Here is a 17,357-nt window from a genome sequence, read left to right on the forward strand (position 1 = left end):
ACCGCCTGAATTCTTTTGTGTCTCCCTTCTCCCTTGTCAAAGAATTCAAAACGACACAGTCTGAGAATTCTTTTGATTCTTCCCATTCCCTAATACAAAAGTGTTCAAAGGACTAACCGCCTGAGAATTCTTTTGTATCCCCATTCACAAAGTATCAAAGGTTTAACCGCCTGAGATCTTTGTCTTAACACATTGGAAGGTACATTCTTTGTGGTACAAGTAGAGGGTACATCTACTTGGGTTTGACTGAGAACAAGAGAGGGTACATCTCTTGTGGATCAGTTCTAGTGGAGGGTACATCCACTAGGTTCAAAGAGAACAAGGGAGGGTACATCCCTTGTGGATCTTTGCTTGTAAAAGGATTTTTACAAGGTTGAAAGAAATCTCAAGGACCGCGGGTCGCTTGGGGACTGGATGTAGGCACAGGTTGTTGGCGAACCAGTATAAAAACTCTTGTGTGTTTGTTTCCTTCTTCCCTACTCTTTTACTTTCCGCTGTGCATTTTAATTTCCGCTTTTACTTTTGGTTAAGTTTCTCTTCTACTCCTTATTCTCTTAACAATATAGTAAAAGTCTTAGAAGAGTAAATTTTTAATTAGTAAAGGTTTAGGAATAATTAATTCAACCTTCCCCCCCCCCTTCTTAATTATTCTGAGGCCACTTGATCCAACAAAATGCAGTGACAACTCAGCACCACAACTCAACTTCTTCATAGGCATCATGTAGGAAACTTAGAAAACAAAAAAAAAAGTTCAACAACAAGACTACTTCTAGGAATTGATTTAGAAAATGTTATGAACTAAATAACATGCATAAATTAGACTCAAAATTCAAAAGATAGGCTAAGAATGACAAGAATACATGAACAAATATATCTAGAATTCAATCAACAAAATCAAAATTCAACACAAACTTAGAATATAATGTGACAATTATTATGACTAAACATGACTCTAAGATAACATGGATTAAGTGATTTACACTTCGATTTTTATGTTTTTTTATAATCAATATTTTGGAAGAAAATTTAGATCTAAAGGTTCAGCCCAAGAATATTATGACTGAAAAATGATAGAACCTAAAATCAACACAAAAACATGATTCAAGAGTAGATCTATAAAATTTAAATCATAGAAATGCAAGAACAAGTGTAGATATAAGATTTAATCGGCTTATTTTATTTTATCTACTCTAAATAGCACCAAATCACAAGAAAAAGGAGGATATACATGGAGAATAATATGAAGAACAAAGAATTAAAGTGAATTGACCGAACCAAAAAATAGAGGAAGCAAAAGAACATCACCTAGACGAAGATGCTCTTAATACCACATGATGTAGCTCCATGTGGAGCTTGAAGGCCTTGGATCTTCTTCATTAATGGATTCCTTTGCTTCTTGAAGATCAATGGCAACAGAATGGAGAAGGAAGAAAAATGATTGGAGATGCCACTTCAAGGAGAAGATGAGTCAAGAAGAAGCTCACCATCATAGGAAGCCATGGATAAGAGCTTGAAGGTAGGAGAAGATGAGTGGAGGGAGAAGGAGAGAAGGAGCATGAAATTTAGTTTCTCAAATGAGGTCTGAACTTTGAAGTGTAATTATAAAATGATCAAAGTTGAAAAAATGCACACACATGACCTCTATTTATAGCCTAAGTGTCACACAAAATTGGAGGAAATTTTGAATTTCTATTCAAATTTCACTTGAATTTGAAATTGAATTTGTGGAGCCAAACTTTGGAGTCAAAATTTCACTAATTATGATTAGTGAATTTTAGCTATGGTTCAGCCCACTAATCCAAGATCAAGTCCAAGATTCTCCACTATATGTGCTTAGGTGTCATGAGGAATGTAAAGCATGAAGGACATGCACAAAGTGTGACTATATGATGTGGCAATGAGGTGTAGTAAGCAAATGCTCACCTCCCCCTCTAAAATTTAATTGGATTGGGCTTTTCCCAATTCAATTAAATTTATTTCCCAATACACACATCAAATATTCACATAATGCATGTGAAATTACAAAACTACCCTTAATACAAAAACTAGTCTAGGTTCCCTAAAATACAAGGACTGAAAAATCCTACATTTCTAGGGTACCCTACCTACATTATGGAGCCCTAAATACAAGACCCAAAAATAATGAAACCTTAATCTAATATGTACAAAGATAAATAGACTCATACTTAGCCCATGGGCCCGAAATCTACCCTAAGGCTCATGAGAGCCATAGGGCCTTCTCTTGCATCTATGGCCCAATCTTCTCGGAGTCTTCTATCTAATGGCCTTGGGGGGTAGGATTGCATCATCAACTATCGGGTTATTAACTGCATTATAGGTTGTAACAACTTCATGACAACTACTTTTTGCACAATTTCATACAAGACAAAATTCACCTCTGCTGCATCCTCCTAAGCTTGCAACATGAGTTCTTTAGATATGATTTATTTACTTGGTTTCAATTTAAGACTACATGTGTTTGTTAGTTATTGTGTGCAATATTGTATTAATAGTGTAAGAGTTTGGTGTTACTCATTGAATAAAAACATCACTGTTGCATGACTAATTAAAATCAACCAATGTTTTGATGCAGCAAGATCATTCAACCACCATGTTTCAGTTTTACACTGAATGAATTTATATTTCATGCAATGTTTATACTTAGTGTCTTAAGAAGGTGTGGTGTAAGTCAAAGTTAGTGTGACTTTGTATTAAATCCTCTCTTGTGGTTAAATGGTATGACAATGTAATGGTGCAACTTTTAATTTTGAGTCATGATAATCAACTTTTGAGGCTATTATCTAGAAGGTATCATCAATTTGCAATTGTTATATTTTAAAAATGGAAAGCTTCATGTAACCTAGAAAATTAGCATGCATATACCTCTGTTGCGTATATGCTAACCATTTGTGCTGATATCAATACATTTCCAAGTTCAAAATTGATTGATTTATAAAGAAAGAACTAACACAAATACTATAATTTTCATACATTCATGCTACCACGATCCATGTTTTTTTCTATAACCACTTGAAATAAATTGCAACTTTTCTTTTTAAATATCAAAGTCTTCAATTAACCAGTTTTCCAAATAAATCAGAAGTTATGTAAAAGTGTCATATTAATGTCCTGCATTGGCCCAAACTTATGTATAAATTAATTTTCACAAAATAATTTTTTACACACTCAAATAATGCACAATCAACACAAAATTGCTATTGACCCATACCAATTGTAAATAGATAATGACTTTACAGGTTCATAATATGTATCAGATTGAGCAAATGACCATTTTGTAATTGTCCAAAATGACCTGGGTGTCCAAGTATATTGGTGGGTGCAGGAAGCAAATTCGATGTTGTGAACTTGTGTTCTTAAAACCACAAACTCTGTATCCAGTTTCATTTGCTTCTCTTCATTTCCAAAGCCAGAGAGACCTCTTGCACTGACCAGTGAAGAACGCATGTGTTTCTAGCAAAGATGAAGATTGAGCCAGGGTTGGAAGACGAAGCCAATCCATCCATGTTCAACCACAACGCTTTCCTCCACCACTATCACTGTTTGGCACCCTCAACTAGCCACCAATCACGCGTCGAGCCACCGCGGCTGGTAAGAATGTTCAAACTCCTACGTTGTACTGAATGATTTTTTATTGTTACTCACAGACCCAACATCATATTAGGCTTAATGTTCTCTGCATGCGCTTTGTTTGGTTATCAGAGGATATTACATTTCGATAATCAAAACACTGTGAATCAGACACAAAGACATGCACATTTAGTTTGAATTTAGGAAAAGAGCATTACAAGTGGCCAAATGCAGATTATGTTAGGCATGCTAATTGAATGGCCTAATTGTTATTACAAAATAAATGTCTGTTAGAAAATAATTTCTATTTTATCCATTTGATTTATATGAACACTGTGTAGTAATAACTCTGTGTATGAAGGGGTTTTCAGCATGCCACAAGATTATTATGTCAGATTTGTAATAGCATTGTTTACTAATACATTGTTTACGAATACATTGTATGAAGGGGCTTTTCAATTCATCATATGCATAATTTTGGCCACATTGAACATGGAAAATAGGTGTGTGATGTACATCTTTATATGAGGCTAAGAAGGAACTGACTTTCATTGTGACACAAGATTAATGTCAATTTTGTTATAACATTGTATAATAATCTTCTTAAATGGTTATTTATGTGTCAACATTTAATGATGCCAACTTTTTAACTATATATGGAGTCCAAAATTGATGAACGAAGAGCACAAAAAGTGCTATGAAATGGCCAACATCATGTTGCAGATCACAAGAACATTAGATGAGATTTTAAACATCGTTCATGCCAAGGAGCAGGTCAACCATTTATTATGATATTGTGGTCATCTTTATTTTTATTTAACATATCATTTTTTCAATTATTTTGTACAACTAACCAACCAATTATTTTCATTCTAATGTTACACCTATTTCAAATGTAGACTTACCGTGAAGTTAATAGATCGTTTGCCATGAGGTGGAAGGACGTGCTTGAATGTTACTAGTATTTGGTTGACAAAATGGGAATATGCATATCGTTGTCTACAACCAAGATTTGAACAGCCCAACCATTATATCAAGGTGGACAACACTGAGGGATTTCTATTAGCTGACCAGAAATCATCAAGTGATGTTAATCCATTATGGTCAAAGTGTATCTTTGCTGACCATATTCAAAACCAGTAGCCATCCAAAATTGTTCCCAAGATATCACTCATTCTACCATAAAGTATCGAATTCGGTCACTTTCAACATGCTTCTGAATCAATACAAAATTACCTGCAGTGGCTTGGTAAGTTACTTAGTAATTTACTAAATCATTCGGCCAACCTTTATTTGCCAACTTTTTAATTTCTTCCATTTCTCACGTAAATTTATTGTTGATATCAGGATGTTCCAAGCAGTATGTATCATTTGAATTTGGAAGACATTACAAAATGCCGCATTGTTTACAATCAATAGAGAAAGATAGCTAAGATTGGAGCCCGAAGAAAAACTTTTTGTGAAACACAATCCTTGGAATCTGACATGAAAATTGTCTTCAAATTTTCCTATCCAACAATTAACTATGTTTTATTTTGATCATGTTTATAAATTAAGTATAATATTATTCTGACTTTTATAAATATTTGTAAATTAACACTTTATCATATGGACGTGTTTTTTCTATAGACAATATCTCAAACATTATGACTTTGTTAATTGACTGACTGGTTCTTATATAATATTTATTTTATTATGGTAGAACTTCCATTTAGTTTAAACGTGTTCATCATAATTTTCTTTTCTATTATTTAGACAACCCCAATTACTATTCATGATCATTTTAAAACATTAATGGATTGTTTCTCATTCCTACCAACAATTTCTCATTTACTTAGTTTCTATTATTTAGGCAGAACCTCGAAGCGCCACCGCCACCGCCACCGAAGCAGAAAGTCCGACGAAGAAATTGAATGCGGTTGCGAAATTGCTCCGGCGGTTCCTTTTCCGACTCCGCCCCGTAATTCTGGCACGAATTTTCGCGTAATCGACGACGATGATGTCGAAGAAGGAGAAATTTTCGAAGACGACGACGATGTCGCGAAACAGCACGCGCAATCTGAAGCTGAGCCTGGCGAAATTGACCCGACCGGAGATCGAGGTGTTCGATCCGATAACAAAAATCTGGTATAGCCGATTCAAACTTCGTGGAATTTGTGTATTGATCGTGTTGTTCTGTTCGAAAATAAATTCATGCGTATACATTAGGTATCTTAATTTATCTTAATTTTCTCGTTGACCATAGAAAAGGATAATTCATCTTTGCTTCTCATAATTTCTATCTGTTGCACCTCTGAATTTTTGCTCTCGTTCGATACCTTACAGTCTCTGTAGGCGTTTTAGTGAAGAATGGTGGCTTTACAGTTAATTTGTAAGAGAGGTTACGTGTTTTGTATTTACTTTTGCTCATGGACTGATGTAAACTTGTCATTTGCTTCTTTTTTTTTTTTATCAATTATCATTTCTTTATTAATTAATTAGTTGCTTCTTGTATTGTGCAGGGACATTTTGCCAGGGAGACTTTGTTGCATGCTAAAGATATAGAAACTAAAACTCAGTGCAACGTTGATGATAGATTTATTAGTCCTGATGGAGAAGATGGGGCATGCTATCAGAGTCATGTTGGCCGTGGAATACATGAAGATGGTATGGGGAATGGTCTTTTTGATGGAAAGGATGGTAGAGCTAGTACAGATGGTATGGGCAATGGGCTTTTGGATCATAAACATGGATGTTTTAAAGGAAATGAGAAACTAAAAGGTTATTGTGATGATGAGGATGTGGAGGTTGATGGAGGGAAAGTTGGTTACTATAAAAATTCTTCCTCAGAAAGTGGAAGAGAGAAAGATAGAAGATCAAGATATTCACATTCTCGTGATAGATATAGAAGTCGATCAAGATCAACTGGTCATGCTACGGACAGGTCTCATTCTGGTAGTATAGTGGAAGAACATGCTCGTTCAAAGAGAAAGCACTCTGGTGAACAGGGGGATGATTCATATGCTAGTAGACTGAAGACTGACTATGACCTTGATGATGAAAGAATGATGGCAAGCAGAAGGGAGAGTAGAGATTTGGTGGTGGATAAAAGAAGGGAACACAGGACAAGTTATCATACTCAGGAGGCTTGGGGTAGGGCTAGGAGTAGCGATAGAGATGTTGATAGAGACTTAAAGATGGAAAAAGAACAAGAGAGGAGTAGGAATAGGGAGGTCAATTGGGTGCATAGAAGGGAAAAAGAACGTGAGAGGAGTTGTGAGAGGCACAGAAGGGATGTAGAAAAAGATAGGAGGGAAAGAGAGGATGATAGGGATAGGAGAAGAGAAAAGGAAAGCGATAGGATCCGTGAGACAGTGTTTGAGAGGGATAGGAGAAGGGATAAGGAAAAAGATCAAAGTAGAGACAGAACAAGGGGTGATGAGAGGGTCAGAGACCAGGAGACTGCTGAACATAATGATAGGAGTTGGAAAAGGGATAAAATTAAGGAGAGGGAGAAGCGAGATGATATAAAGAGGCACAAGGATAGAGGCAATGGCATGGGTAAGTATCTGTCTCATGAGGATGATTATTATGATGCTCATGATAGATATAGAAGGCGTTTGAAACAAGAAGAAAGAGAGTGCCACCAAGAAAGAAAAAGAAAATCCTCGCACGTAAAGGTTTATAATTCTATGGGCAGTACCCTGATAGATGATGCAAACAAACTAGAGAGGTATTTAAAATTTTCTTATTAGTATGGATTTTCTGTATGCATTATTTTTTCTTTATTGGTGTGTTTTACATTGTATTACTTTTGCATCTGAATTGATGAACATTGTTGCAGAGGGGAGGATGAACAAGATGACTTAGATGAGAAGGTTACATTGCAATTACCTGATCAAGAAGAGGAAGATTTCAATAGGGTTAAAGAGGAGAGTAGAAGGAGAAGGGAGGCAATCTTAGAGAAATACAAGAAGCAGCATCAACAAATAGAACTAAATACAGAAAATGAAGGAAAAGGTATCTTTTTATTTTTGTCCTTTTCTTTTGATGATAGTTTTGATTGTATTAACTAGCCTTAGTTATGATGACCTTTGAAAAATTTGAAAAAGTCTCTTCTGTATTGTGGCTTGCATCTTAGTAGTTAGTAGTTGCCTGTCTATGATGCACGCAAGAATATGATTTTCAAATCATTGCTCCATAGTTGGATCATATTTATCAAGAATGCCTTTATTCTTAAAGTGTATTCTAAAGCATGTGCCTTATAAAACATTTTCCTTTTAGTTGCACATGTGAATTGCAACATAAGGTCCTATTGTTGGATCCTGAACTATGATCTTCTCCTCTTCTTGATTGAAAGAGGACTTGTCATTGGTCCTTGGGATACAAAAAACCATTGCAAATGGTGTGGAATTTCATGGTTTATATTTTGAGTCACATGCTTTATGCTGGTCTTATTGTCTTCTCTAATAATGTGTATTTCCCCCCCTCTCCCTGCTTTGAACTGAGGACTTACTGCTTAACATTTAAGCTCTGAACCAACAAGTACTCAGAAACCAACTAAATGGGTCGTTTTATAGATGCAATATTATGTGCTGGTCATTCATGAGGAAAATTACTGATTGGAAGAATTTTAGCTTCTATTCTGGCTTTAATTCTGCTCACAACATTAATAACTCCAGTGTTAACTTATGAGTTGCTCTTGAAATATTTAATTGATTTATTTTTGGAAGGAATTTTATGTTTGCATGTTATGGGAAGTTTTCGGGTCATGCTAGAAAGCTTGTGTGTTAGGAAACTAGTTGTCAGGTTCAGGTCTGGATAGAAAACAGGTTTTGTTGTATTCACACATGAAACAATGGAAGAAGTAAAGCATTATTAAAGGATTTGTAACATAAAATGGAAGAGTCTGGTAGAACAGTTCTTCAAGTGGCTGCAACACCCCTTTCAAATCACTGAATTAATGCCTACCCGCTCTTTAGCCTTTCCTACTACATTTATCCCACTCAACTAGACAACACTCCCTTATCCTTGGTTTGAACAATGGTTTCTCTAGTTACAGATATGAAATAGGGCATGCATGCGGGTTACAGAAATGAATGATATTAGGGGGCCTTTGTTTCACGTCATGTTCTTATATTCCCGGGAATACGAGGGTGGGAATATATGTACCCATGTTTGTTCGAAGGTTATAGGAATTTGTTCCCGGGTATGTTGTATTCTCAGGAATGTTATATCTTCATGTTTCAAGCAAACTCTATTCCAATGATGAGGGATGGGTATATGATATTCCTCCCTTGGGAATAGAAGTTATTTTCTACAATAACTACCTATTCCCACTACATTACTATATTTCTTTTTTTACTTTTACTTTTTTAATTAATTTTATTTTAAATTTTTCTACAATTACTAAATACCAACCAAACACGTCTATGGGAATAACATTCCTAGGCATAATATTCCCAAGAATGTGATTCCTAGGAATGCAAAATTATACCGTGAAACAAATACCCTCTTAGGGTCAGACCTGGTGTCTAATATACTATTTAAGATGTATCAATCAATTTTTTGTGCAATGGACAAGAAAATAATTATAATGATGCTGATTTAATGAACATGGACAGATTCATAAAGACTTGTAATGTGAGGTTAAATTACTTGTGTGTTTATTGTTATTCCATCCCCCCCCTACTGTTCCACTCAATAGCTTTCTAATGCATAATTTTTTAACTATGATTAGACAGACAAGCTGTGGAGATTCCTCCTAGCATTCCTGATGCTCTTGATGGTAAGAGTGATGGTGTTGATGATGTGGAAGTTGAAACATTATTCTCAGTCAGGAAATCTCCTGCGGAAAATGGGAATGTTGCTTCTGATAAGATCTCTAGTGCTGGTGGCCTTGGAGAGGGCTCTCCTAAGGTTTGTATTTAAATTATTTTATGCTTTAAAGAAAATAAGTGGATTTATTTATACCCTTTGTATCTATTTGGATTTGAAATTCATTTTTAACATTCAGAGTGAGAGATCAGATGACAAGTTTTGTGATGATATATTTGGTGAGACACCAACTGGAGTTCAGAAATCAGTAAGTGTTCTGTTAAAAATCTTTCCTAACTATTCAATTGGAAAAGTGCTGAGCTTGTAATAAGTTGATCTTGTTTCTGATTAAGGATGCCTTATACATTTTGGATAGTTGCTTATAGCAAGCTGTATCCTGTTTCATGTGTCTTGGAGCCTTTTAACTGTTCTTACTGTTATTTTTTCCTTTTTCTATGTCTATTCAGAGTCTTCTTCTGTACATGTTTGGTTATAATTCCAAGATTATATCTCAATCTCCAAATTCAATCTAAATCAGTACTAATTACCATACCTTTAGGTGACATTTGGTATAGAGTATGTTTCATTTTTCAAACTAAATCACTTTCCTGAGGACGAGATGATCAGGAATAAAATTACTAAATTTTTTTTTAAAATGTTTGGTTATTATTTAATTCTCGTAGGAATAATTTGTTTACAGTCAATTACCATGGGAAAGTTTAATGACATTACAGTTAATTGTCATGGGAAGTTTTATTCTCACCGGAAAAGGCGGGGGAAGTTTTATGCCCACTTATTCGCAAATGAACATTCTTTGGAATTTTTGTCCCAGAAATAAGCTTTTTTTATGACATACAGTTGTCAATCTACTGTTTATTTAGTTTGGGGTTTTATTGTAGGTTTGTTTTCTTGGTATCTTAAGATTTCCTTCCTTCTTTGAAGGGTAAAGGAGAAGGTTTACGGATTGAGAGGGGTGGCCTTCACGACAATTGGGATGATGCAGAGGGTTATTACAGTAAGTTATTTACTTGATTGTATCTAGCTGTTCATTGTTGCCTTTAGGTTTGATCATTTCTTTTGTGGCTATGTTTACTATGCCTCAGTGGCAACATTATTAACTGATTTTTGCAACTTTGCTTATTAGGTCTTCCATCCTTTGTACTTCTGCAAGTTCTTAAAAATATATGACCTGTTTGGTTTAAGGAATTGCCTTTTTTTTTATTTTCTTTAATTTCACTAATGATTACAAAAATGCCACTTTGTTTTTACTTATTTTCTTGTTTCCATCCTGAAATAGCAATTTTAGTTGTTACTAATGTAGTGAAATTTGTGATTCAAAAGTCATTCTTATGTTTAACATTTGGCTTCAGTGTTTTCTATGCATCTCTAGTTATGATTTCTTTATTGAAGTAATTTATAGTATAAAATAAAACCATTCATATGCTGCACCCAATAACTTAAGGTTTTAGGATAGTTGGTTCATGGCAAAGTATTTCCAATTTTAACCTGGATGTTGGGGTGTGTCCTGCCAATAAGACGTGGAAAATCTCTTGGGGTCAGAACAATATGATCTGTTTTTCTGTTCAGTGTTATATTGCCATGTAATTTTGCAGGTTACCATTTCGGTGAAGTACTTTATGGCCGATATGAAGTCATTGCAGCTCATGGGAGGGGTGTCTTTTCAGCAGTGGTCCGGGCAAAAGATCTTAAAAATAGTAATGGTGAGCCCAGAGAAGTTGCCATAAAAATTATTCGTAGTAATGATACAATGTGAGTGGCCTTGGTTTGTGTGATATTCTCATTAAAATTTCTGCTTTTAGCATGCGTCCCTTATACTCACTATTATATTTTGTATGTCATTGTCATAGGTACAAGGCTGGTATGGATGAGTTAGTCATATTAAAGAAATTAGTAGGTGCTGATCCGGATGATAAGTGTCATTGTGTTCGTTTCCTTTCAAGTTTTAAGTACAAGAATCACCTTTGTTTAGTTTTTGAATCTCTCCATATGAATCTGCGTGAGGTTTTAAAGAAGTTTGGTCGCAATATTGGCCTTAGGCTAACTGCAGTTAGGGCGTATGCTAAACAACTTTTTATTGCACTTAAGCATCTCCGGAACTGTGGTGTTCTCCATTGTGATATAAAGCCAGATAATATGTTGGTATGAAAAATTAATATTTTTTTGTTAGATTGTTTCTTTTCAAAGAAATATTAGTTTTATTTGTTGATCTGCCTCTTCTGAAGAAGAAATATCCATTTTTCCGTACTTATTTTCCCTTTTCAACCTCCTATTTGCACCAGGTGAAGAGGCAAAAAATACTTTTAAGTTTTGTGACTTTGGTAATGCCATGTTTGCTGGTAAAAATGAAGTTACACCATATCTTGTGAGTCGCTTTTATCGTGCCCCTGAAATCAGTAAGTTACTTTGCAGTACAGTAATTGCATATTCCCAAGTCCTAACCATTTTTCTTGTCATTTTGAATATTTAATGGGTTTTTACTGTTGGGCTTTCAAACTTTTCTATGCAGTACTTGGCTTACCCTATGATCATCCGTTGGATATGTGGTCTGTAGGATGTTGTTTGTATGAACTCTATACAGGGAAAGTTCTTTTTCCAGGTTTTACTAACAATGACATGCTATGGCTCCACATGGAATTGAAGGGTATTTTTCCGAAAAAGATGCTTCGTAAGGTAACATTTTTTTTTTCTCTTGTAATGTTTTGTCACTGTCTGAGTTAGGAAATTAATTAATTTAATGTTTTGATACAGCAGGTTTGGTTTTTTCTTTTCCTTTTTTCCTCTGTTAGTATTTTCAATTATAGCGCGTGTTGCTATTGATATTCAGTTATTCTTATAATCATGTTTGCAGGGAGCATTTATTGAACAACATTTTGATCAGTACCTGAATTTTCTTGCTACAGAGGAGGACCCTGTGACGAAAAAGGTGAGCTTGACTTTGCTATTGAAATTTTAATTTGATTATTTTGTTCTTGTTTGAATAAATGAATGGAAGTTGAAGAGCGTTATTAATGGATGGTTGTTTTATTGCTTAGGCTATAAAGCGGATGATTGTAAACATAAAGCCAAAAGATATTGGAACAATCATCAGTGGCTCTCCAGGGGAGGATCCAAAGATGTTAACCAATTTTAAGGATCTTATGGAAAAAGTTTTTATATTGGATCCAGACAAGAGGTTGACAGTCTCACAGGCATTGAATCACCCATTCATCACTGGCAAGGGAACAATGTTGCTGATTTTGACTCCCACAATGATGTTCACTGATATTTGTACATAGTGTTAAAATTCATATTGAGATTCTAATTATTTGGCATTATTTATGTTCTCTGTACACCCAAGGGGTATCAGCACAGTTGTTGGTCTGTTCACGTGAAAAAAGGGTGATGTCTAGTCAGAGTTAACACGCCGTTGGCAGTTCTTTCAGTGGAAAGTACTCTTTCTATTGTAAGATAACACGCCAAAGGCAGTTTCTTCCTTGTGTGGCCATTGTGAAATTTAATCTTTGCTAGTTTTACTTAGTATAGCTGTTTGTACCTTGAACATTGCTTTTGCAATTAAGTTCATGGAATTTTTATTATGAGAAATTCAATTTCATATTAATTAATTGTAACCTTGTAGTTCTATGATGATTCTTTGCAGAAGATAGTCTGGTTTCTTCTTTCCTCTTTTCTTTTATATCTGGTTTTAACATTTTTTTGTTACCAAAGCTGCTTGAATTCTTAGAGATTCTAATTTAGTTTTTCATCCAGGAGACCTGCCAATGGTTTGAGGCATCCCTCCCGTGATTAGATGCTTAAAAGGCACCCAGGAGAAGGTACCTTGACTTGTTTATTGGGAGATTAATTTGATCGCAATAGAGTAAATTATGATTTCCTTTACAAATTTTTCCATTTCCAATAGGATAGTTGCTGGTTTTATTTAGAGAAATAATTTGAGTTTAAATGGTCTTTTTTGAGTCCCGAGGAAATTCAATGATCATGTGAGCCTAGTATTTTTTGTTTAAAGCTAGGTAGCTTGGTTAGGGGAATGGGCATGATCTTTGGACCTTTTCTATGTTTTTTACTTTTTTCTGCTTTGTGGGTGTTGCTTGCTGTCATGGCTTGAATCAGGCTGTGTATCAGATATTTTCTTTGTTAAAATTATATAGTTTAGCTTTTCTTTCCATCAAACAGTTTGAATTTTTTTACATTTATGTTCTTAAATTTTCTTTTATTGCATATCCTAATGAACTTGCATTGTGTCTTATTCATGGCTGGTCACTTTGGAGGCATTCCATTGGAGGTGTTTGGCTGTATTCTTGAAGCAAACCTAATCTCAGTAAGTAATTCTTTGATTCAGAAACCTTTTTTGTTAAGCCTGTGGAATGGAATAAAGTTGATGCTACTATTTAACCAAGGCATCAAGATTTGATTTTTGCTTTTTGCTTTTTTAGGTGTCATACTTTGGTCTTGCAATTTTGTAAGTATGTATAAGAATTATTTACTGTAAGTTGTGTGTCAATGTGGACCGCACCTCATGCTATTTGTAATATGGAAAAGGGAATCAGTATTGATTACAAGATCAATCAATTACTGATTAATAGGAAATAGAATATTCTAATAATAAATATAATATCAGGAATAATATCAAAACATAAACTCGCACTCCCCCTCAAGCTGGAGAATGTGTTGTATGAACCAAGCTTGTTACAAATGTGGTAAACTCAATAGAAACTAAAGGCGGTTTGAGTCTTGTGGTTGCGCTAGATAAACATGGCTCGACGACAGCTAACGAAGGCTTACAATGATGATGGAGTCCAGTGTGACGCTTGTCGAAGATACGTCACGCGTCATGTGCATGAACTTCACACACCAGGGCCTTTCGTGGGGTTGCGTGCAGAATGTTTTGAGTTGGCAGCGCATGTGGACGACGTGGTGGCGGTGTTTTGAGTTGGCTGCGCACAATGGTCGAAGGTGAGCTTTGACAAAAAGGCATCAGAAAGTTTGTCATACAAGGGCAGAGTAGTCGTGTGGTACTATTCACTGCTAAGAGAGGCTACCTAAAAGGGAAAACAAAGGGAAACCTTCAGGATAAGAGCTCCGATCACATGAAACTTTTGGGTTAGGGTCATCCAGGGTGGGCGACTTAGTCGCCAGACGCGTTATCATAGTGGAGCGCGGAAGTGTTGTTTGGCACGTAGCAGATGGGGCGTGTGAGAGCACATTAGATGTGGGATGCCAATGTTGTAACCATTGCCTTGTAGATCAGTAGTAGGTGAGTCAGATGGTGTGGCCACCGGTTGGTCAGAAAATGCATCAGAAATGTTGAAAAATACCACCAGAAAGCGGAAACAGATGAAAAAGGGTCATCAGAAGAAATGACAACCAGCAGGAAGTTCCACTAGGACAGTAGGTCGTCGAAAAAGTGATAGCAGCCGGTGGTGGCCAAAAAAGTTGCCAAGAAAGGGTTGTTGGAATAAGTACCACGACTGGAAAGGTCCATCAGGGCGGTGGGGGATGGTTTTCGTTATTCCTCTATAAAGAATAACTTGTGCTGTGATACCATATAAGAATTATTTACTGGAAGTTGTGTGTCGATGTAGACCACACCTCATGCTATTTCTAATATGGAAAAGGGAATCAATATTGATTACATGATTACTCTTAGTTCTCTCTCTCTCTCTCTCACACACACACCAAATTTCACAAATTGCAAGATAATAATCATTTCATTTTAAGTTTCCAGCTGTTTCTGATGGTGAATGTTAGTGTAAACAATAGTTTGATATATAGTTTCTTATGCCTATGTTATTGCTTTTGACTTCTAAACATGGTCTTGTTCTTTCCCTTTGTGTTGTCATGAACCCCTAATGGTATATTAACTCGCAGTTGGGTCAATATCTTACTTATAAATACGAAGCAGTTGAATCTTATCATTACCTGATGCCTAGTGAGTGGGATTGTGGAGGATAAATGTCTTTCCTTTGAGGAATAACTTCATCCTTGAGTTGCTGAAGGCTTTAGTTTTGATTGACATCCTCAACAAAAGCCTATGCCTTTTGACATAGATTCCATGGCTATGAAACCCTCTGAAAATTGCTGTTATATTATTTGCACACTAGCTAAATATCTTTACATTCAAATACAGGGATGTGTGTCTGTATCTTTATATTATTTGGGTCAATATCTTCTGTCAGCTAAATATCTTTCCTCAAGGATGTGTGTCTGTATCTAATTATCATAATAACAGAGGTTCATTTAAGTAATATATATACCAGAACCCATATATAACAGTGAAGGGTCTGACATTAAAGTGGAACCACTAGCACCTCACCTATTATGGAATCAATTATTAAAGTGGAGGAGAATAGAGGAACATGATCAACAAATGTAAGGGGAGACAACCAGCACAGCCTGTAAACCAGTGATTGTCTATTGAACCATTAAATATGGCATGCAGGCGGTATTGTGTCTGAATGGATGCGGAGGGGAAAGTTTACATATGCTTTTCCGATGTCTGTCATTATCTGTAGCTCTGGTTACAGAAAAGTTTTAATGTTCTTTTTATGTATCCTGTTTGGTTTATTGATGTGGAACTATAGTTGTTTTACTGAGTTGAGTGCTCTATACTGGTTTTGTTGATGGTGGGTGGTATGATAAGCACTCTCTAAGTGGTTAACTACTTAAAAATGCCTGCAGTATTAATGAAATTAATTGAGCATTTTAAATTTTTGGTATTGATATAAATGAACGGTTTGAAACCGGAAACAGTCTCTTTGCATATGCAAGGGTAAAACTACATACAATGACCCTTCTCCGTACCTTCACATAGCAAGGAGCTTTTTGGCACTAGGGTATGCTAGTTTCTTTAATTGATGTTGTGTAAATGATGCAGAAAATTCACATAGATTGTGATTCTAAACAGATCATGGAAATATTGTATTGTCATCTACTTTTAACAAAGTTCTGGTTGCCTAGCATGAATAGTTCTGTAGTTACGTATCACATTTTCTGGTGTTACATATCAGCTTTTTTTCTTTCTGCTGATTTCTCGGCCATTAACTTCTGGCGCTCATAGGTGCCAACTATGTTGGGTAGGACTAAAGCACAGGCAATTCTAATTAGTGGTTGTGCCGTGTTATACCTGTGTTGGGTAGCATTTATTTATGCTTTACTTTTATATTTTTCACGAGACATCTTTTATTGAATTGGTTAAACTAGTGAATCATCGGTTTTGTTCGATTTTCACCGTTATATATCGGTTCATCAGTTTCATTACTATCTGGTTTTGAGGGTCTTTTGGACCAGATGAAAGATCGGTTCAATCGGTTGATCTGACCCATCTGTTTCGAATGTGAAAATCATGGTCAAAATACAGCCATATTTGTTTTTTCAGTGTTAGTGTGTGTATTCAATGATTGTTTTTGGCAAAGTAAAAGTTTCATAAAAAAAAACTAGTGTTTTATCAGATGTCAATACTCAAAAAAATGGAACAGGAGATATGATTATCGTGTCAAAAATTCACTCTTGGTAGTTTGTATGACTCCAAACTGGATCAACATTTTAATGGATTTAATTTTTATTTAATTTATTTAACATTTTGAATTTAAATAGATTAAAGATTGAAGTGTTTAAATACAATAAATAACTTGATTAAATTTATTAATTGGTTGAGTAATATTTAATAACAATTTTTCAATAAAACATTTGATTATTCGTTTTTTACAAAGACATGAATTTTATCTAAAGTAGGTTCTTGGAAGGTAAACAACTGAGGGAAGTAGAGGCTCCTTATGTGGGGGAGAAAATGTAACGTCTTGAATATATGCATATTTTAAACGCACAGTAAATTTTTACTTATTTATTAATCAGTATTATTTTCATAAATTGTACTCTGATTAAGGAATTGTTAAATACATTTTGATTATAATATGGTTTAATTAGTTTGTAGATCCTTATGGTTTTATGAAGTTTTT

The 17,357-nt window shown here is 35.2% G+C and overlaps 1 protein-coding gene across 16 annotated transcripts; it reads left to right on the forward strand.

The window, feature by feature from the left end:
- Positions 1 to 5,332: 5,332 nt before the first annotated feature.
- On the forward strand, positions 5,333 to 16,109 carry LOC114413380 (serine/threonine-protein kinase prpf4B-like). 16 transcript variants are annotated; one of them, XM_028377821.1, is made up of 16 exons: positions 5,335 to 5,715; positions 6,090 to 7,300; positions 7,412 to 7,587; positions 9,308 to 9,486; positions 9,584 to 9,652; positions 10,327 to 10,399; positions 10,998 to 11,154; positions 11,253 to 11,544; positions 11,685 to 11,798; positions 11,912 to 12,075; positions 12,254 to 12,328; positions 12,438 to 12,847; positions 13,153 to 13,217; positions 13,671 to 13,720; positions 13,836 to 13,861; positions 14,021 to 15,210. In XM_028377821.1, exons 1-9 carry the CDS (start codon positions 5,383 to 5,385, stop codon positions 11,769 to 11,771), a joined length of 2,577 nt encoding a protein of 858 aa, XP_028233622.1. In that variant the 5' UTR covers positions 5,335 to 5,382; the 3' UTR covers positions 11,772 to 11,798; positions 11,912 to 12,075; positions 12,254 to 12,328; positions 12,438 to 12,847; positions 13,153 to 13,217; positions 13,671 to 13,720; positions 13,836 to 13,861; positions 14,021 to 15,210. The 16 variants fall into 16 exon arrangements, with proteins under 16 accessions (XP_028233678.1, XP_028233562.1, XP_028233622.1 ...); XM_028377854.1 differs by having other exon boundaries at positions 14,149 to 15,210; XM_028377869.1 differs by lacking the exons at positions 13,836 to 13,861; positions 14,021 to 15,210 and adding an exon at positions 15,271 to 16,109.
- The last annotated feature ends 1,248 nt before the right edge of the window (positions 16,110 to 17,357 follow it).

The sequence above is a fragment of the Glycine soja genome, chromosome 1 (assembly GCF_004193775.1).
Source record: "Glycine soja cultivar W05 chromosome 1, ASM419377v2, whole genome shotgun sequence".
NCBI lineage: Eukaryota > Viridiplantae > Streptophyta > Magnoliopsida > Fabales > Fabaceae > Glycine > Glycine soja.